The sequence below is a fragment of the Solenopsis invicta genome, chromosome 8 (genome assembly GCF_016802725.1).
Source record: "Solenopsis invicta isolate M01_SB chromosome 8, UNIL_Sinv_3.0, whole genome shotgun sequence".
Classification (NCBI taxonomy): Eukaryota; Metazoa; Arthropoda; class Insecta; order Hymenoptera; family Formicidae; genus Solenopsis; species Solenopsis invicta.
The window spans coordinates 2,125,470-2,147,725 of NC_052671.1; the positions used below are offsets into that span (position 1 = coordinate 2,125,470).

General features: G+C 32.3%; 1 protein-coding gene across 4 annotated transcripts in view; it reads left to right on the forward strand.

Annotated features, from left to right (window-relative positions):
• Nucleotides 1-1,602: 1,602 nt before the first annotated feature.
• Nucleotides 1,603-22,256, forward strand: part of LOC105192838 (cholecystokinin receptor) — a 43,255-nt gene continuing 22,601 nt past the window's right edge. Inside the window, exons 1-3 of one of the 4 annotated variants that reach the window (XM_039452947.1) lie at nt 1,603-3,036; nt 3,148-3,433; nt 13,234-14,022. In XM_039452947.1, the coding sequence (XP_039308881.1) occupies nt 13,711-14,022 (312 nt within the window). In that variant the 5' untranslated portion in view covers nt 1,603-3,036; nt 3,148-3,433; nt 13,234-13,710. Of the gene's footprint in view, nt 3,434-13,233; nt 14,023-22,256 lie in introns of all 4 variants that reach the window. The other 3 variants (XM_039452948.1, XM_039452949.1, XM_011157092.3) reach the window with 3 other exon arrangements.

Here is a 22,256-nt window from a genome sequence, read left to right on the forward strand (position 1 = left end):
GTCGTGTTGCTACGGGAAAAGTCGCTCTCTCTTTTCTTTCCTTCTCAATGCCAATCGCAAAATGCAACTTTACTCCAAGTCCCAAAATATGTATATAATAATGCGATAATCTGAAAGGTGAGTCGAAAAAACGGAGACGTGCAGCGCGTAACGAAATAAAAAGCGTGTACATTAACAGCAGAACGATCCTAATGAAGATAAAGCATGATAAAGCTGGTTAAAATGGACAGACGCCTATTTTAAGTAAAATTTTCATGTACACGTGATTCCGTTTTACGAAAATTATATTGTAGATATAAAAACATGAAAGTGCAAAATATATTTCTCGCAAAAGGTAAATAAAATCAAAATAAAAAGATCTGCCTTGAAACAACCAGTTTGTTTTCGCATCAAAGTTGACTTATGGACAAAGTTGATTCAGAGGTGAATACGTCAGGTGGAAGTTCTTTGTTTATTTCGTTAAATATATATGTCTGTAAATATTTGGACCTTTTTGTTAAATTACTTCGCTGCCTTTAAAGAGTTGAAAAAAATTACCATTTGAAACTGGAAATGAATGCGTGCGTCTCTCTATCTACGGGAGTCGGGCGCGGAGTAATAACTATATATATCGCTATTTTGCGCTATTCAAACATTTGCCGTAGTTACTTCTAGAATTAGTGGCAAGTTTGTTCGGTCTATAGGATGTATATACATACATATATTTGTACACGCCCATAGCATTACGTTATAAACGTACTGGGTTGTGAAGTTGTACGTTAAACAGGGCTGACCTAAAGACGTGTTTGTCAAAGTGGGATGCGCATGGATAATGTTTATCAAGGTGGGATGACGCGCCATGGTGGGACGTGCGCGTCGAGATGAGTGTGGAGGACGCGCAACGCTAAAGAATGCTGGCAAGATTTTGAAGAAGCGAGCAAGCGCTTGAGCAATGCCATATCGGATAGGTGGGCGGTTTTCGCGCACGAGACTTTATTCTACAAGCAATGTGGAGCGTTCTATTACACACATCAACAAAAATGTCTCTGCCGATGGTATCTGACGCCTTCCAGACGTAGCCCTCCGGACATTTAGAGTAGAATGTTGTGTACATTGAAGAGAGGATTACACTGAAGGGATGTAATGCTACTTTCCACGACAATAAATCTCACGGTCGTATATGAAATGTTTGCTGCTATCTTATTTCCAACCCTCGCAGCTTTGTACGATACCTTTTATATATTTTGTTTCAGTGTCGCGCGAGCGGGTAAGCGAGCGGGAGTTTGCTTAAACCTCAAGTTGTTTAAACCGGCAACATTCTCGTCGTCAGGATACGCGGGAAATTGTGCAAACTTATTCGTTCCTGGGAAATATGCGATCGCCTCGAGCAATACGTTTCGTGTACTATCTTCACGTGCAATCGAAGATATTTCGCTCGAGTGTTAATACACGTGTCTACACGCATCTAATGTTAACGCGATGGTCGAGCGCACGGAGGAATATTTGTACTACGATATTGCGTAAGGATGCGTGCACGGGGGTTGCGCGAGGAACGTGAAGACATACGGCTCGTTCACGATTGGCCACGGTGGTCGGCGAGGTGTGCGGTATCCCGGACTAGTCCGGAGCCGGCCTGGTTTCAGTCAGCGGCGCAGATCCGTCGCGTACGCGTCGCTGATGCCGGTACCACACGTCGACCGTTACTACTTGCTACCGTTACTACCGGCCACGAGAAACGCTACTCTCGGATGCGTAAAATTACCTCTTTGTGATACCGGTGAATAAATAAAACCCATCTCTCACATTAGCGAGCGTTAAATGTTCATTTTGACGTTTGCAAATAGCAATCCATTGTTTCGCGCTCCTGGAATACAGTTTTTAACGTTTCGTGGGCAGATTTCGAGCTGGATGTAAAAAATTGTGATAAAGATAAACACCGCTTTTTGTACGTTTTTTTTTTATTTATTACTGTGTTACTAAAAATAAATTATTTATTGTTAAACGTTGATCCTCGATCGTGTATTAATTAGCGAATTAATAATGATATAAAGTTATTTTGTAAAGAAGATGTTAAATGTGGTATACCTGGATCTTTATCGTAATTAAATGCGCAAATAAGAAGTGGAAAAGTAATTATCCTCTTACCAGTGAAAATATTAAACTTTGATGGTGTTCTTTCTCAAAGTATATCAACAGTATATCTAGCTATGTAAACTTGATAATTAAACGAGAATTTTATTATCTGATATTATTCGCAAACATAAGGTAAAAACTATTAATAATCTCTCTAACAAGTGATACAAAATTAACATTGTCATTAATAAGTAATATTTAATTAATTAATAAAAAAGCAAGTACTTACAAGACAATTCTAATAAAACTAATAATTTCATAGTACTTTAATGATTTTGTTATAATTTGCCAAAATATTAATAAAAAGGTAATAATAATAAAATATAAATTAATCTAACAATTTTTATTTTTACGTGTTCAAATTGTGCTAAGTGACAATATATAAGCTGTGATATCATTTTCCAAGTAACGTTATATAAAATTTGAAAATGATACTAAAAGTGAGATATAATAATAATAAAGATTGGCGTTTATGTAAAATGCATTTTTATATGTACAATGCAAAAATGTTTCTCTTCATTCACTGATATACTCGGATCGCGACGGAATATAAAATACAAGTTACATAATCTCTTGATTATTAAAATTGCGGTTTTAGAATCATTTCGCATTTCTTTTTTTCTTTTCATTCAAACTATCTAAAATTCGAACTATTACATAAAATTCGATATTATTTCGGGAGAAAACGAACGGACGAAGAAAAGTTAATTGTGAGGGGCAAAAGAAACAGTACACTACTACCTTGTAATTAATCGAGTAAAACTTGAAGGAACTTTTAAATGATCAACAGACACACAGCTAAGCACTTTTAGCTTTTGTTAAGGCTGATGCGATAACGATACTTGTCAGTGTAATGCTACGCAAAGTGAGAAATGACGAAAAAATTCTCCATTCAAAGTAACCACAAGTTGACTATTCTGTAAGGTGAGCTCCTTTTGGCGAACTCTTAAACGCGTCGCCTCTTTTCTTGGACAAAAGTGACTCATCGCAAAAAGTGTCACGTCGTTAAAAGTTATGCATTTTTTTTTTGTTCAGGTTTATTCCGTTAGCACGTAGTCCTAAATTGTTTTAAATGCAATTAAAATAATATGCCGTTCTGTTTCCGGCAAATTAACTTGGATTCTTCCTGGTGTAAAATACAAAAGCTGGGATAAAGTTATGAATGTGTTTATTTCTAAAGTGATCAGTACAAAATTCTGCTAACTAAAATATCCACGAGTGGGACTACCTATTATACGTATTTGGACAGCGAGTGAGCACAATTTTACACGATACGAACATTTTAGTGGGTGTGTCGATATTCACGGCATTCGAAGTATCGGTGAGTATCAAATTCATAACCATTTAATCGTGCGCATTTAATTGTTCAAATAAGATTTATAAGCAGAAAATTAATGTTGTTAAATTGGTATGTTGAAATATTATCAAAATAACGCTTATAACGCTTATTATCTGTTTATGTAAAATTACCAGTTGTATATTTAAATTAATCTGTAAATAAATCTTTAAATTAAAAATCGTGTCGAAAAAAATATCAAGACAGTAACGTTTTATCACGTGCAAGCTTTTTTCGGATTACTGGCGCTTATGCTTCTATTGTTCGACACACGAAACCAGTAGTTTTAGTAATCGTATATACTTTACCCATCATTAGATATTGATGCGTTGCATGTGCTGGAAATGCATTGTGCAAATTTTCCTAGTCATTAATTTCAAATATCCATGAAACGTTACAGAAATGTAATTTACATAATGTAATAGACGTTGCGCATAATGGTCTTGATGTTACGTACGTTAATCATTACTACTGTGTATAGAAAGCGTGATTGGCCTTAAAGAACCACTTTACGATAACTAGCGAGGAATAGAGAATTTGATGAGCTGTACCATCAAGCGTAACGCATAAGTCTCTTAATAACGGAAACTTAATACAAATCATGGCGTACAATATCATGTTAAGAACGCCACATGGAGTAACAAATTGAATATTATGAATAAATATATATACCTTATTATTAATTTATGTGCGACATCTTTTATCACGTAATCAAATTTTTAGAAAATAGAAACAATTAAAATATCACGAATGATTAATGTGTCAAATGATCGTTACATTACTTTTGTTTCTCTTACAAACTCCGTCTGTGTCATAAATTGACTTGAATGCTTTAGACAAATCAGATTAAAAAAGATATCAAGGGCTGATTGATGCCTCGGGATCACTGAAAATTGCCATTTGTAAAAGCTTATCAGTTGTCTCTGCAATCTGTCTGCAACTTTTAATATTTAATATAATTTATGGCTGTTCATTAAATTAAAAAGTGGACAAAAAATGTGCATAACATTGTTAGCTACGTAAAAAATTAATCATTATTTTCTAATCCATGACGGAAGTTTAAATCGACAATAGATTAAAACAAATATTAATGTAATCATGTTAGAATCCTGAATAATTATTGTTAATATTAAAAGTAAAAGACGTTAAAAAAATTGTTATTTTTGTCGATTATTTAATGGTTAATCAATATTCCCGTCATAGTCTTCGATCTCTTCTATGCCATGATCAATTAGGCGTTATTTGCTAAATTAGTGTGGAAATATAGTCTTGTGTAGACGTAACAATATTTGCCGCGTACTGAAACTACGTTCGAATGCTAGCCAAGAGAAGGGAAATAATTATGTTTGAACGGAAGAAATTTGCCTTGCGGCTGATGTACATGATCGATACAGAAATAATAGCATCAATTCTCCATTTGGCCACTAATTTTGATACATCATATTTCAACAAATATGTAAAATACATAAAAACTAAATAAAACTAAGCTGTCTATTTAATAAAGAGTTGTATTGTAAAATATAAAAGTGCATGGAAAAAATAATTTTGCTCGAGTAAAAATGAAAAAATTTGAACAATCTAATGTAATTTGCCAGAGATAGATCTAAGAATAATTATTTGGATCGTTAAAATTATTTTGCTGACTTGTTTTCAAAATTCTTCCAATTTTAAGGCATTGATTCAGTGACCAAATAGTTTTTGATGTTTAACGACATTTTTTTTATTACGTGAAAAATGACTTCACAAATACAGAAAAATGTTTCTGCTGACATATTAAATATGCTTGATAAAAAGTTATTGCATACAACATAGATATATTTATTATACATTTATTGCAAATTACAATACATCAGACAAAATATATTTTGGTGTTATTAAAGTGTATCCATCTGGAAATTTAACTAACACACATGGCCAAGGACTTACAGTTTATCAATTATTAACAAAGTTAGGCAAATATGTTTTCAGCCCGCAACTGCAGAGAGAAACTCTTCAACTTCCTTATCAATATATTCATTATAAGCTATTGTAACACTCGAACGATGTGACAACTGTGTTATTATGAAACTCTGTTCCTTATCAATATATATTCACTCACCATGAACCACTGTTACACTTCGACAATATGACGACTATGCTATTATGCCACTCTCCGTCTATTTCTTAAGCTCGACAGATTTCTCACGCAGTATCACGAAATTCTCATCTAAACAGGAGTGTACTGTGTACAAGTTCAAAACACAAGTCTAGCATAATATGCTGCTGATATCGCTCCGACGGCAAAATTTCAACATTTTAAAAGTGTTTTGCTAAAAAATTAGAATTAAAATGATATTGACGATTGGGTATATAATAGTTTTTTGTCGCGCAATATGGAGTCAATTTATTTTGTACAAACAATGCACCAAATTATTAACAGAAAAATTGTTTACAGTTTTATTATCTTTTTTTTTATTGAAGGGGCAATTACTAAGATGGTAAAATTTTTTTATGATCATTCAGCAAAAGTGTTTTTTCGTATGGGAATTTGATTCGGAACAGCTGCAAGGAATCAGGAAAGTTTACATTCTAACCTTTTTTTTATTTTTTACAGTGATTAATGAAATATTATATTGCATAAAATACGTACAATTACCTTTATTTCAAATGTCAGGCATATACTTTGTTCAACAAACCGTCAAACTATTCGCAGCTTTGGTTCGATTCCGGTACCGTACGCATGACAGAAAGTTAATTGAACAGCATTAAACTGTAATAACAATCTAACATAATAAAATAATCCACGTGTATGGCGTTTATAGATGACCAAGCTAGCTTGGATATAATACCGGAATCGTATATGGGATAACAGAAATTGGCGAATACAATGAGCAGTATCGCAGTATTGCAAATGTTACCGCAGATTTCGAATTTATTTGGTTGAACGATGTTTAATATAATCGCGACGTATTACGTAAGGTAGTAATTTTCATAACATTCATAACACGTAATAGGTAATTACATTTCTACAAATTGGAATTTTCAGAAGTACGTAAATATAGTTTACACACGTGCAGCGGATGAGATTACGTTTTTCTCATACCTCTTAGAGATAATATTTGCCTTAACATGAAGAAGATTTTGCGTAGAAATGCACTTGAATCGCCAAGCGAACAAAATAAAAGAAAAAACATTCACGTGAATATGTAGAGAGAGAGTAACACTGCAGCTATGCGTATTCCAGCTTTTGCTCCAGGCATATAGGAATCAATTCGCTAGAGACCAATAGCAAAAACTGTTATAAAACATTTTATGCATTTTTCCTTCATTGTTCGTGCATCAGCACTTGCTCCCTAGTTCGACCATGATTTTATGATGATCGCGTGGTACGTATCATACGTAACAACTCTTTTTGTGGCGTAACCCGACCTGACCCATTCAGGCAATCCACCGAAAGGCAGTGAAGTGAAGCACGCATACAAATGACAGGAAGTATCTTCGAACATTTACTGCAGCGCTGCATTAATAATCTGACGTATTACATTGTTTACGTCTTCCGTGTCTGGCCGCTCTCATCCGGTGGTCTGGAACCGGTGGTCCGAGATGAGATGTGTCCCTGCAGCTCTATGTTTTTCCTCGCGCGTATACATGCACACGTTCGCCGTCAAGCTTCGGACGTCAACTCTCGAATGAGCTCATTAAAATTTTCTGAGCAGCCACATGGCTCTAAATATTTGAAAATTTCACAGAGTGATACCCACAGGGATAATAAATGGAAGGGTTATAATGCTTTCATTTGCCGAGAGAGAGCGTTTAGCTTTTTATAGAAAGGCGACCTTTCAGTCGCAGATTCTGTGATAAAATTAATATCAACTTTTTCTATAAAGAAAAAAAAAAAAAAAAGAAATTAGCGCGGAAAACCATTATTTCTCTCCTCAGGGTTTTCTTCGCGCGGCGAGTCTGCTGGAAGGGCATACACTCTGTATACACCATCAAATTATAAATTCAATTCAATTGGAAACGCTCCCGCGTCCAGGACACTCGCCATTTACCGTTTAGTCGGTGCGACGGTGTATCTCGAAGCGTACAAACGAGCGTATGCATGTTTATAGGGAGGTGTACTTCAGCGAGTACATGGAACGTATACGTTATCTCGGCTCGAGTATACGGTATGGTATTCCGACGGTTCAGAAATTCATTTTCGTTTCACTGTTCCTACGGGTGCTGAAGTATATAAATGGGAACGAGGGCGTCGCGTCGCGTCGCATCGTATGCGCCCAGCCGTTTTCGCGCTGGATATCCAACAATTGTGGAAACTGTCTCAGGCACCGAGCGCTTTAACGCTTTAACGCTTTAACGCGTTAGCTCGCTCGCGAAACGGCCTTCCGGCTCTCTTCGAGACTTCGGTTAACCGCGGAAGTCAAGGATTCAAGGCGAAAATTTATTAATCCCCGAGAATATCCTTCGTCTCCGAGCGCTGTTGTGCTCCAATTAGTGATTCACGCCTCTCCGCGTGTTGTCACAGGGTGCGCTAATGCTAAAATCAATCATGTAAAATTCCGTTCGTAGAAAATTCTTTCCTGGAAATTTGCCGCGCGTATTATTATGAAAATTTTAGAATTCAAACGTTTGTTTAATTTACAACTGAGTAACTCGTGAATAAATGAAGACGTGAATATTAATTAATTGTACGCGATGGCTGCTGATTTTGTCCAACTTTTTGCAAGGGCGATATTTTATTCTCTGTTTATTTACCGATTATTTACCGATATATCGAGATAAAAGCATCAATTTCATTAAATGTTGCTGTAATTGTAAAAATGTTTGCTTGTCGAGATATCATTTGTATTAAACCGTGAAACTTATATTTTTTTTTCGTTTTCATAAAAATTATTAAAATATTATATTCGTATAATTATTACGAAATGTACGAGCTATCAAGAAACATAAAAAGAAAACGAAATATTAAAGTGACAAAACGAGGTCAAGTCGCGAGCAAAGTAAAGATAGAAAATTATAATATTAATCTGAATAACGTTTATCTAAACGCAAAAGTCACGTATACGTATTTCGGACTTACTTGTCTATCTTCAGTATGTCACAAAAAGTTAATGACCTGTCCAATGTGTTTAGATACAAAATCTAGTTCGAATAAGCGAATATATCGCTTAAGAAATATAAATTAAAAAGACCGAGCCGCTACGTGAGGTAAATGGATTGCTGAAAATATGTAACCTCGAGCAAATTCCATCAGCGATTTTATTGTCACGCAACGATATATTTGTTACTACTTCTGGCGAGACTATCGTGCAAATATTGCCTCGTATATACATAATAATCGCATCAAAATTTCAAAAAAATTAGGTCAAGTAACTCGGACATGCTTTTACATCGTGCATTTTTACGTCAAATATCTTTCTCCTATTTTATTTTTTTTTATTTTTTTAACTACAATTTGGGAGTTTGACGAACGTTCGCGTAGCATGGTGTTGTTCGTAATTTTCGTATCGATTGCGCGGAATATGATTGATACTCGACAGCGGCGATAACCACGAATGATAAATCAAACATCCGCGGCACGTCGCGCGACTGCATATTGCAATTCGTAAGTGAAACCGCGGTAGACCTAGAGCGAAAATCGGATCGGACTCTTCGTGGACGGAATCTTAATCAGCCATCACTGCACAGAGATACAAGCAGCTTATTTTTTAATTTATAGAGCTATCTCCATTGGACCTTCGTATAATCTTCATGAATTCATCTATTATGCTTCAGAATTATTTTCAAGGGCATATCAAAACAAAAAGCATTGTATGTTTGTGTTATCTGATTTTCACGTGGGTTAGCAAAGATATATTGTGAATTCGAAATAATATTTCTACCTATAATAACATAACGTCGGATTTTTTTTATGTAGAGAACATATTACACGTAATGATTATTTTATGAAGAAGAGAAACTTGTACGAAAATAAAATAGCATTTCTTTAATTAAAATTGCAATTTTTAATAACTGACGAATGTGTTTATGTTGTTAATTCAAATTACGGTCATAACGTCAACACGTTTAGAAAACTGACTTTTGTACAGGACAGTATTCGTTGTTGGAAAAACATCAGTGAATAATTACTGGCTGGCTAATTAATTAATATACGTGCACTCACTGTTGTGACATACGATATTTGTTTTAAGGTTTCCGGTCTGTAGGAAAATCTGAATTATCTGCATAATTTATGATAAATTATATGTATAACGGTATTACGGGATTAATCTGTAACTAGTAATTAATTATAACGATTATATAACAATGACATATTTGTGAGATAATTCTGCATAACGTGTAATTTTTATAGTTAGTTTTAATATATACGCCAAGACAATATTTTACGCAAAATAATTAACATTTTATATTTTTATGTGAAATGCTTTATTTATGTCTTTGTGTTCGCATATATTAATTTTGCCAGAGCTCATTTCGTTTTCAAAGAGATGAAAAAAGTTCATTTAAATCATGCTGATAGCATCATACAACTTTGTAGTGCATCAAAGAAACGTGCGACATTCAGCTTCGCAAACAGGAATGAAATGTACAAAGTATGTCAAGAACGATTAGAGGATTCGAATATCAGATTCTCCTATTGTCGACATTTAAAAGCCAAACAGGTAAACTATATAGGTATTTAGCGTAGGTTTAAGGGGTAAACAAGTAAGATGCCTAGGAAACTGATTCTATTGGGTTTTCCAGTAATGAAAAGATCTGGTAATCACATTGAATTCCAATTTTATTTGAGCCACTTTACACGTTTATTTGCTTGCAAAACCAAATATACTGACATTTGAAATGCTTCCTTAATTATTTCTCATAATAAATAATTCTATTGTTTATAATAAATGAAAAAAAAATCATCTTTGATTTGTATCATGTTCTTTATCTTTTAAATTGCTAATAGAATGTTACGATGACATTCTAATTATTAAAATAAAATTCGCAATATAATTTTTTCCTATTAAAGATAGTAAATTATTTATTTGTTCAAAGTATATAAATTTACATTTTTTCGTTAATTTGAACTATAATAACATAGCTTTACAAAATTTGCGTCATAAAACCTTTTTCACAATTGTTACTATTTTCGTCGGCTGAACATAAATCATTGTCCAAAAGATTATTTTATTAATTTTAAAATAAATAGTATCAAAAAAGCTGAAAACGATCATCTTGAGGATTTTCATGACATTGTAGACACTTCAAACTTATTTTTTTAATTTTGTTAATGCCAAAAATATTATCCGCATATTATTTCGAGTAGCATTAACCCTCCATTGTTCTTGTATGAGATAAACGCTCAGTTCATTTGAGATTTTTAATTACATAAGTAATAAAATTAACTCTGAAACTTTGTAACTTTTCACTTCACCATCCTCTAGATTATATTTGTACGATTATTTTCTCAATTTCGTTTAGTGCAATTTTCGTTGAAGATTTTGAAAGCATGTGTTAACGTGCGACACATCTGAGCGTGACGCGGAGTAAATACGTGCAATCGACGCGATTCGCACAGTTGCCAAACTTTACTGATTTACTACGACCACGTTTACACGTTGTCCATTAATTGGTTTTAGCAACATTCATAGTTATAAATACTGTTGTAAAAATGTCGCATGAGCGGCAGTCAAGTCCGGTTTTATAGCATTTATACGATATTTTACATCAGTAGTTAATAACTGCAAGTGTTACTAAACTTGATTAATGGTGACGTGTAAACGTAGTGTATGATAGATAGCCAACCGATGTCTCAATTTGCCTTTACAAAACCGTGTTGATGCAACATAGACTGACTGTGTTTACTGTATTTATTTCTTTTATTTTTTTTTCTCAGTGATGATCTCTATGTAATTTGAAAAAAATATGGCAACGTTGCACTAATACAGCGACACACATAGACGCGACGCGGCACTCATACAAGAGCATCAACGTTCGTTTGTCAAACGAAAAAATAGAGGGTAACAAAATTTAGAAAAAAAATTTGTTGTTGGTCACAATGTCATAAAAATCGTCTTTGACTTTTTCGGACGCTATTTTTTCTTAAAATTTTTAACAGAGTAATCATATTTAGGCAATAGGTTTGTGCTCAGGAAGTAAATATATAAATTAAAAACAGTTACAATTATGTTACATTTTTAAATATATTATATATTAATTTTATGTATTAAAACATTTTTTATAAACCAAATTTGTAGATCTGTGTAATAGAGCAAAATGATTAAGCCCAGAAAAAATTTGTTGAATAAACTGTTATAAATGAATCGAGCATTTTTTTCTTTATTGTTATTTCTATTTTAACTTTTCTAATATCTCGTAATATATGTTGAGAAATTTTTTAATATAAAAAATGTTTTGCTTCTCAAGCTACAAGTCACGAATTGCCACGGTTAGTATAGTAAAGCATGCGTGTCACGATCGTAATGATTCTCTTCCCTCGACGAATGTGCTTCATCGACTGGCACTACTAGTAATATGGTGGAAAATTGCACTAGTAAGAAAAAGAGTTACCTGTGATAAGAACAATATTTCTCATGTTCTACGGAAAAAGAGGCTGGGATAGTGGACATGAAAAAAACAACGGCGTGAAGAGCTCGAAGACCAGATAATGCAAAACATTTTTTATTGAAGAAACACAGCCTATGCCACCGGACATGGAAAGGCGTAAAAAATTAAGCGCGAAGAGAAAGTAAATAAGTAAAAATTAGTAATTGCATTAAGTATGGAAAGTGTAATTGTTACACTTTTAACATATTTCGCGTTTTACACACAAAATTAGAAACTGTTGTAACTATTCAACATCGTTAAAACATTAGCGCAAATAATAAATAAAATAATAATTTAATAACTAAAATTAGTACACAAATTAAATAAACTTTGTATATGTTTGTGCAGTGTAAATGCTTTGTGACTGTATAGTATGTACATTTTGTATTTTACTGAAAATACGAGCGTCACATGAATAATAGGAATCGTGATTAGTACAAATGAAGAAGTGTCAGATGCAATAATATTCGAGCTTTCTAATAACGTGGAACGTATTACATGATCTATTTGGAAATGTAATGTCAAAAAGAGACAGGAAGAGAGAGAGAGAGAGAGAGAGAGAGAGAGAGAGAGAGCTGACAATATATTAAATACATGTCAATAACTCAAACTTAAAGAGGAGCATTGTTTTTAAACAAAGGATTAATATGCAAATAACTAATAAATTTACATGCACTTGATAAAACATTATTGCTTGTTAATTAGTTGAAAAACTTTAGTCTTATTATATAACAAATAAATAGATAAATATAAATATAAATAAATACAGGGTGTTCGATAATGGTTGTACTTACGTTTTACCATAGGAGCATGATTTATCGACGGATATATATTTCTAACATATTATTATATGAGAAATTACAAATGCGTACTCCTATGGTAAAACGTGGGGACAACCATTATCGAACACCCTGTATATGTATAATTATGTATACATTACATTTCTTAAAGTAATCAGATTAAAATTTTTTTTTATTTCATAATACAATTAGTAATACTTCTTCTTCAATTTAAATATTATATTGTTCAAAATGTTTTTATTGATAGATTTAAAAATAGATGGGATATGAATGAGCCATAAGGAATTTCAATAGTATCTAATAATAAATATGACTATTTAACACTTAACAACTTATAGAATTGTATATGTAAACAAATATAAATATTCATTAATTGTTTGACGCTTAATAATTTAAGGTATTTTCTTTCATTTGCAGATGTTCGTCGAGAGATACTCGCAAGTTTCAGAAGACCGAAAAAAGCTGCAACCCTCGCAAATGTGGACAGCGAAAGTTACTGTTACACTTTTCATTTATTTTAAGCTGCAAGATTTTTAATATTGCTCAAACAAATGCTGCAATAATTAGTTATCGCTCAATAATTGAAAACAATGTTTCTTTGTGGCATCGTAACAAAATTATAAAAAAGAGCCACAAAAAAAATAACGTGAAGCTATGCTTCAAACATGTAGAGATACTGTTGACTCTATCGTAGCGTTGTTCTGAATCACAGTTCTAAATGTTGGAGAACTAGCAAGCAGTAAACAAAACATTCATGAGTACAGTGATAACAGTTCGATAAAGTGACTTCTCAGAGCAATGTAACATTCGCTGTATCGGAGCAGCTTCGCCGGCGTGGGCGTACGAGTCAACGAGAGAGAGAACGAAATATCGAAGCGCACGAGTGACAAGAAAATGTCGATTCAGGGACGCAACCTGTCCGATAACCCCGTTTCCACAGAATATTTCGGCGCTCCAGAGGTTGATGATGACTCGTCGATTGTTACCGGTCTTCCCCAATTCTCCACCGTCACTTCCGAAATTGCCAACGTCACCTCGTCAGTCATACCGCAGTCATCAGGCCAAGACAGTCTCCTCGAGAATCTTATTATACCGTTGTACGGTACAATCTTCTTCCTCTCTATCGTCGGAAATTCTTTAGTGCTCATCACCTTGGCGAGGAATAAACGGATGCGCACGGTGACAAACGTTTATCTGTTGAATCTGGTAAGTCTCCGTACTCTACTCGACTCCTGTTAGGTGAAGAATAGCCATCCTCCACAAATAGTGGTCAGCGCATTAATCATCCGGCTTTTCAACGGGTTATACATCGTGTAACGGTATATATACCGCACTGATATACCATTAAAGAAAATAATAATAAAATGCATGTACACGGAAAATGAGAAGACATAAATTTCAAGAATAAATTATTCCTACTTCTTTTCATACGGAATATCAAACAATTAACAATATATTAATTTTGAACGTTTTAAGATTATTCAATATAATCAAGCGTCTTTCACCATTTACTTTCTAATACGCGATACATTTCTTTTTTTTAAGACTTTTATAACACAAATTTTGTAGGATGCACCATTATAATAATTTTAGGACAAAATTTAAATAATGCATTTTATTCATGAATATGTACAACGCTATTATTTAAAATTCAAACGACAGTACATTCCGTTATCGATGCAGACAATATTGCAGAAATTGTTCAACGAAGATCTCGCCGATTGAACGCAACCCACATTGGCTTTCATACTTTGCACACAATGGGCAGCAACATGTGGTAACATGGCCCAAATAGCTGATTATCCCTATAATACAACATTACTGGCAACATGTGATAATATTAAATTTCTCTGTAATTAATCTTTGTTAATTGGATCTGACTAAGATGAACAAATCTTGACGAAATCTTTCGTATTCGTTAAAAAATGAAATTGTTATTAAAATTTAATCAATTAACTTTTATCACGGTGCACGTCATTTTTTTCAAATCTACGATGAATGGACAATACTATTGAACATTTAATTTTTATATAATAATACAATAGATATTAAATTATATTGAATCTGATACAAACGTAGAGCCACCGGACGATCTTTAAATCCATAATTGTTTTTTTAAGATCTATATTTTGAATCAGGATATTGAAATTATTTGATGCAAAATTTTGTTGCGATTCACAACAAATATGCAATGTATACTCAAAAGATGTAAGAAAAGAAAATTACGTAGTAGGAAGGCATATATTTATATAAATTCGTTTTCCTGATTGCGTCACATCAACCGTTTCCGACACAGTAATTTTTCATCCCTCAATAATTTCCGCGCAGCTAATGCATTATTTAAAAATAATGTGCAAGCATTCCATCTATAGACTTAGCTGAACAATTTTTCAAATCAGATATGAGGTAAAATATAACATTGCGTGTTCTGCTCAATGAAATATTTCTTGCAACTTTTACGATGTCTCGTGCAGGTTTCTGCGCGAGCAAAAATACTCGCTGGCTCGCGCGTGAGTTAATAAATAAAAACAGAGGATGATAAGAGAGGCAACGAGACCAGGAGATTCTAGAGCCCGCAATGTCCTACGCGCATCTGTTTGCCGAACCATTTTTGCATATTTCGTGCGTCAGGGAAAAACTGCCAACAGCGCCTTTTTTTTGACTGCGCCAGCTGCTAGTGATTCGTCACGCATGCATTGTCATCATTCTTCCAGAATGAAGAAAAATGTCGGTCACTTTCGCGAATGTTGGAGACCTGAGACTTTTTCTCGCTGTGTATTCAATGAGGGCAAACAAGTGATCGATGATAAAGTGTGCTTTTAAAAGGATATTTACGGACGTAATCCTACGGTGTTTAGACAATTAATTTTACTTTATTAAAATTGCTACGTAAGAAAATCCGTATGAATAAAATTGTACGAGAAAATTGTCGACGTAATCAATCACCAATCGTTCATTAATATAATATATATACTTTGTTTAACGTCCGTGTGAATTTTTTCCAGACACATTTTCAATTCATTTAATAATTCAATAGACTCGTTCTTAAGAAAAACGCAGTTTTTAATTATTTTTCGAAAAAGAAGCAGTGATACACTGCGGACAAATAATACGAAATAAAAGTTATGAAAGAACGAAACAGCGAAATATACTGCTAGTATTTTATCGATAAACGAAAATCCGATGTAGTTAAAATTACAGTATAATCTTTAACCCTGATATATTTCCCTATTCGTTGCAACGATAAGCACTCGATATACTTGTTTTACGATACTTGTTCGCCCATGCGCAGAATATGAAAGTGTAATCGAACGGTCTAGGCGGTTTTTTTTTTTAGAAATACACTATACGTTGAAATTGTTTGCGCAGAAATATATGAGTTTTTGAATATTTATATTAAACAGAAAATTCTAGTGGCACTCACAAACTGCGAAAGCACATAAAAAAAAGGAGAAAACAACCAAATAATGCAAATATTATTTACAGATATTTAGAATGCAACAGCGAAAATATTGAAGCTGATAAATAGGGTTCAGTTACTTTTTTGTTACTTTTTCTACTTATTTCCATATCAAAGTATCCAATACTATGCATCCCAATATAGAGATTTTTTTAACACTCTTTTGGCTTTAGCACGTGCAAATACGTAAGAATATATTGTTTGCATAGTTAAAAATATATGTGCATTATCACTGCAAAATATACTCACGTGTAAAAGCAATAATGACTTGTAATATGTAATATGTAACTAGAATAATAATAATATGAATATAATAATATATAAAATAATTATTTAAATAACAATTATTGTACTTTCAAATGTAGATATTTTATTCAACTTTTTCGTTAAATATTATTACAATCGAGATTATGGAGATCTGTTCGTCACTGTTTTTCATGTATGAAGAATGAAGAGCAAATTGATCTTTGCCGATGTGCCATCCTTTGAAAACAACGGCGATTCTACGAATATCAATATTCGAGTCGTTCTGGCATCGTACGCGCCAGTCTCTCGCGAAAGTTTCACACAGAGTTTCCAAATATTGTAATAAAGTGCAATAAAGTCCAGTGTTACGTTTTGAAAACAAAATTGCTTATTCCACGAGTAAACCTTTCCATGTTCGTAAGTGCCGTACGAGCAGATCCGCAATAGATAGAACAATATCAAAATTTATTACATATCTACAAATCAAGAGAGATTGTGAATACATATAATCACATCTTTAATCGTATCTATTCATGTAATGATACTTAAACAGTTAAATACTGTTTTTATATATTTAGAAAAACAAGAATTTTTCAAATTGAGACGATTAACGAGCAAATTCAAAATTTTTTTATGTTGGATTAATTAAAATTTACAAGTATTGAATATTGATATAGAACACTATTATTATTATCAGATTAGTTTACGTAAAATAACAACAATGGCTAAAAGATGAACAGGATTTAAACTTTACCTTTTTATTTTACATTCAACATATCTTTTAATATTAAACGTAGAAGTAAAGTAAAGAAGTTAGATCTTCGTCTTTTGCTTTAAACTTATAGAAAACTGCATTGAACTCCACATAAATAGAAGTTTTGTGGGTGCTTTTACGTAAATACAAAGCCGTTCACTGTGGAAGTAAAGAAAAGCAATAACTGTCGTACCATTAATAAGCTTCATCACTATACGACGCGTTTTGAATGAGACCAGAATAACTCGAATCTTTTAAAACTTGAGACTTAGAAAATAGACAAAAATTTTAGAAAACAAAAATGTTTATATAAATTGTGTCAACATGCGGGATCTTATAATTATGCACAAAAGTTCTAAAATTTTTTTAATGTAAAAAATAAGATCTATTAGAATTTTTGTTAAAAAAATTAAATTTAAATTAATAAAAAATATAATTTGTAAATGATGTTTTACACTCTAATTTTTTGGAATCTAATATTTTTATTTTTATTTTTTGTACATTACTTCACATGTAACAATGTATTAACAATTACAGTAAAAATAATTCATGTAAATTATAATAATTTATTTGTAATTTGTAAATAATACGCTCGTCGTACAAATTCTAATTATAATTTTATTCAGTACATTTTATTTATACTTAATAGTATTTTCATTGCAATTATTTTATTAACGTTTTAGTATTAACGGATGATGAAAAGTATACCGCTCTGTTGATATTTAATCAAATACTCATTACCATGAAAGCTCGTAATATTTATACTGTTTGCATTTCATAACGGTACTATGCGGTCTTATTAAAAAAATCTTTTTTTTTTAAATATCAGAAAAAAAACATCATGTGAAATAATGTTTAATCATGATTAAATATTAAAAAACTTTTATTTGAGTGCAACGTGATAAAAAATTAACGAAGCAACTAAATCTTGATATAATTTTATACATTAGCGCTCTGCTGAATAAAAATATGATAGTAACGTAATTAATATATAATATTGACTAGCAGTAGAATTTCTTTTAGTATATTAAATTCTTATGCTCAGCACTATCGTCTTAATAAAAAATTTACATCATAGCAAAATTCTCTCGCGAATTCGCTTATATAATGAATATATTTTCCAAATATTCTATTTCCCGTTTTGTATTTCCGCAATCTTCCTTCAACAAGGATTCATCGTAGTGATAAGCGCCTTAGCAGAGACTTCAGCTTGGCGCCGGGAAGCTTTTCCGGAAATGTAGTCAATAAATATAATCTGTTATATGAGTTCCCTGTGTTCGTGAACAACGCAGATTATAGCATCGATACTGGTCCGCCGTATAATATTCTTGCGATTAAATAAAAGCAAGTAAATTCAATTTCCCTGAAAGAGAAAACATCTATTTTTATATATTTATTTCATGTGTAATTTATTGCGTAGATGAATCAGCGATATATTATTGTCTGTTATACACGCAAAATATTCCGTACAGTTTACGATGCGTAAAAGATTGTGTACATGATAAAACGATTTCCTGGTTTCGGTTGTATTTCTGGTATCACAAAACGAAACCTGAAAGCTTGTAGGTAAACAGTGCAGAATGTAAATTTAAAAGCAAATATTTTTTACGACCTTCGCAAGTTGCCCGTGTTTGCTTACAACTGAAAGAGTTATTGGTGAAAAAATTTTTAAATATAATATAATTTGCAGCTTGAACCTCCTAAAAGGTTCATTCATTCGGACCGTCAAATGGCACCGCCCATTCTAAATTCGTCGTCACGGCCTTTTATTACATATATCACGCGCCGAGCACAGACTGCTTGAGCTCCGAGAAAGTACACACTAAATCATTATCATAAATAATATATACTCAGACAATGTCAAGTTTTTAATCATAAAATGTCTTTAAGACTATTTTTGGACAGGTGTCTTAAGACGTTTTTTTTTTTATCTAGACGTCTTTAAGATGTTTTATGACTTGGTTTGAAACTTCGTGTTGTGTGGGTAGTGATTGAATCTCATATAACGCCAGCTTTATTGATACGTTACGTGAATGTGTTTTTGATGGGAGAATAATGATAATGCGTAGGCACGCGCGTCAAATTCACTAGAGTCGACGTCACAAATTTCTCGTATTTGCAGATATCGGAAATAGCAATGATAAAAATTGAACTACCTCCTACGTTATGCAAAATTTAATAATGATAGGTTTGTATAATACAAGGTAAATTCGAACCTCTACATGTCCCTTTTTTTACGTGATTTCGCGTGTATATACGAGAAATTCTTTTTTACATTGATCCAGTGTATGAGAAATATATTTCGTGCAAATTGTTCTGCAGCGGCAAATTTTTTTTCAATACGCTATTCGCATGGCAAAATGTCAAAGTTTAGATTGCTTAAATGCTACGCTAGTGTTCCTATCAATCAAAAATGATCGATGCCGTGTTCTGACTCAATACCATTCATCTATCCCTCTTTCAACTTCCTATTTGTTCAATATACCTGAGACCACTAAATCAATACATCGCAATTATTTTTATAACGCGATTTTTATGATCGTAACAATTTGGGGAATAAAGTGATTACCCACGTATTGCACATTTCTCTCACGCTCGCAGCTTTAAACACATCAATTTATTCCAAATTTTATTTACTCTCAATGAATTGTGCTGCATCATTCATCTCAACATTTAATTACTATTCTAAACTATATTATGCATCTTTTCTTTTTAAATAAAAACTAGATTGTTCGTGAGATTCAAAAAATGTCATAATAAATGAAAATTAATACAATGCATTGGTATTCTATTATAAAGTTGAAAGCTTCAGTCAAATAGTACAATGTACAAGTTTACGTGATTTAAATCAAGATCTCTGATACGAGTACATATGATCCAATTTAGTCTATTTCACTTCATCTATTTCATCGTCGTTGGTGGAGCAAAAGTTCGAATCTGTGCCTGACAGAGGGTAGGCAATTGAAAGGGCCGAAACTATTTCGCCTGTGGGGGCTGTAATAATTAACTGCCAAAGGTGACAAGTGTATGACATTTCAACGATCGTGTTCATCGTAACGAAAGCGGAAAGTAATTGAAATAAAATTGAAAAATAACTATCGTGGAATTTATATAAACAAGGGAAATGTTATTTTCTACGTTACTAAAAGGCTACAATATTGAATATTGTATGTGTTCTGCTGATAACGATGATCAGAGATGTAAGACTCTACGACTCTACCTCGAAAGAAGCCTGTGATTGCATTTCTAAGAAGAAAATTCTTCTTAAGAAGAAAACGGAGTTTCGCGGAGAGATAAGCGCAATGGAATATTCTTTATACTCGTAACGCGAACCTTGTCGATAAACGGCAAACAAAGATAATCCCACGTCTTCTGTGCATTCTAATCTGCTAACAAATTTTAGATACGTGTTTCTGCTTCGGTAATTGCTGACTGAAACAGCTTTACAAAGGGGTTAATCCTATTTATTCGCGTTTAGCAAACTGTTTGATATATGTGTATCCGTAGACAAATTATTCATATGTTTTTTTTGAAGTTAAAAACCTTGAAGCTTCTTCGTTAGTACGATTTAATGATTGCATTAATGAATAAATCTTTAAAAATATTCGATAGAAACATTTTGCTTGTAATTAAAGCAATTTTATTGCGTCCCATAATTTTAAAAACTCATTTTCTTTATAGCGTATATTTATACTTTATTTATCAATTTAATCGCGCCTTTGGCCTTAATTATAATAAATATTATTATAATAAATATTATTATTTAAAATAATTATAGAATTTACATCCCATTCTTATTTTCTTCTCATTAATACAATAAATTTATAAATGCAGGAAATTAAAGAGTTGAGTTTTAAGTAAATTTTCTTTAAATATTTTTTATTTTGTGAGAAAAATGCATATGCTTTTATTTTAAATTAACTGTAGCCCAAGAAAATCATTGGAGCTTTTACGGTAATTTTCATTATAAGAGAAATTAAATAGACATTTGAATAAGGAACTTTCAATGGACCCTTTGCTCGTAAAAAATTTATATAAATGTTTTTTTTGCGGATGGAAAACACAAGTATGCACTCCGATTTCGATACCGGAACACTGTGTGCAAACTCGGTACTCTCACATTTCTTTTGTTTTACGACTGCGCCTGGTCCGATCAGAAATCCCGAGGCAGAGAGAAAATAAAACTTTATTTCCTTTTCAGATAAATAATCCCAATTAGAATCATTTATTTTGTCATGAACTCACGGAAAAGTAAATAAAACGGATAAATCAATTCTTCTTGCATTGAACAAAAATCAATTAATGCTGTCAGGTAGATTGAAATTTAGATCGTCCATTTTACTACTATAGTGTACTACTCCATGTACGACTTTTAACAAAAATTTTTGCTCACTTGGAATAAAATTAAAGCCAATTAAAATAGAGAGTTACATTTTATATATAAATGTAGATTTTTCAAACATTTCTACATTATGTTAAAAAGTAATTTTATAATTTAGATTGTCGCAATATGCATTAATACTTAAAAAATTTACACTCATAAAAATATAACTTGGTAATTTCAAAATCGCTAATTTTAAAAAAATAAATATTATTTATAACTTAAATATAAATATAAATTATATAAATTTAGATCATTAAGGAGTTATCTATATTTAAATCAATATTCAATAATATTCGAATAATCTTATAAGTTTTTCATTTATTTAAGGGTGTTATTTTATATTCTTTTATAGATAATAATTTTAAAAATTGAATTAAATAAATATATAAATATGTAAAAAAATATTAAATTGTTTATATTTATAAAAATATTTCAGAAAGAGTGCCATTTAGCCGTAAGCAATGTGTCTCATTTTGTTCAACTCACAAGTGAAATCAAGGATTAAGATGGGTATCGAATTAAAGGTTTCATTGAGCAAGTTACAAATACCTACGTGTTTTTTATGATGATTCAATTTCTCTGGTTCTAGAGATAAT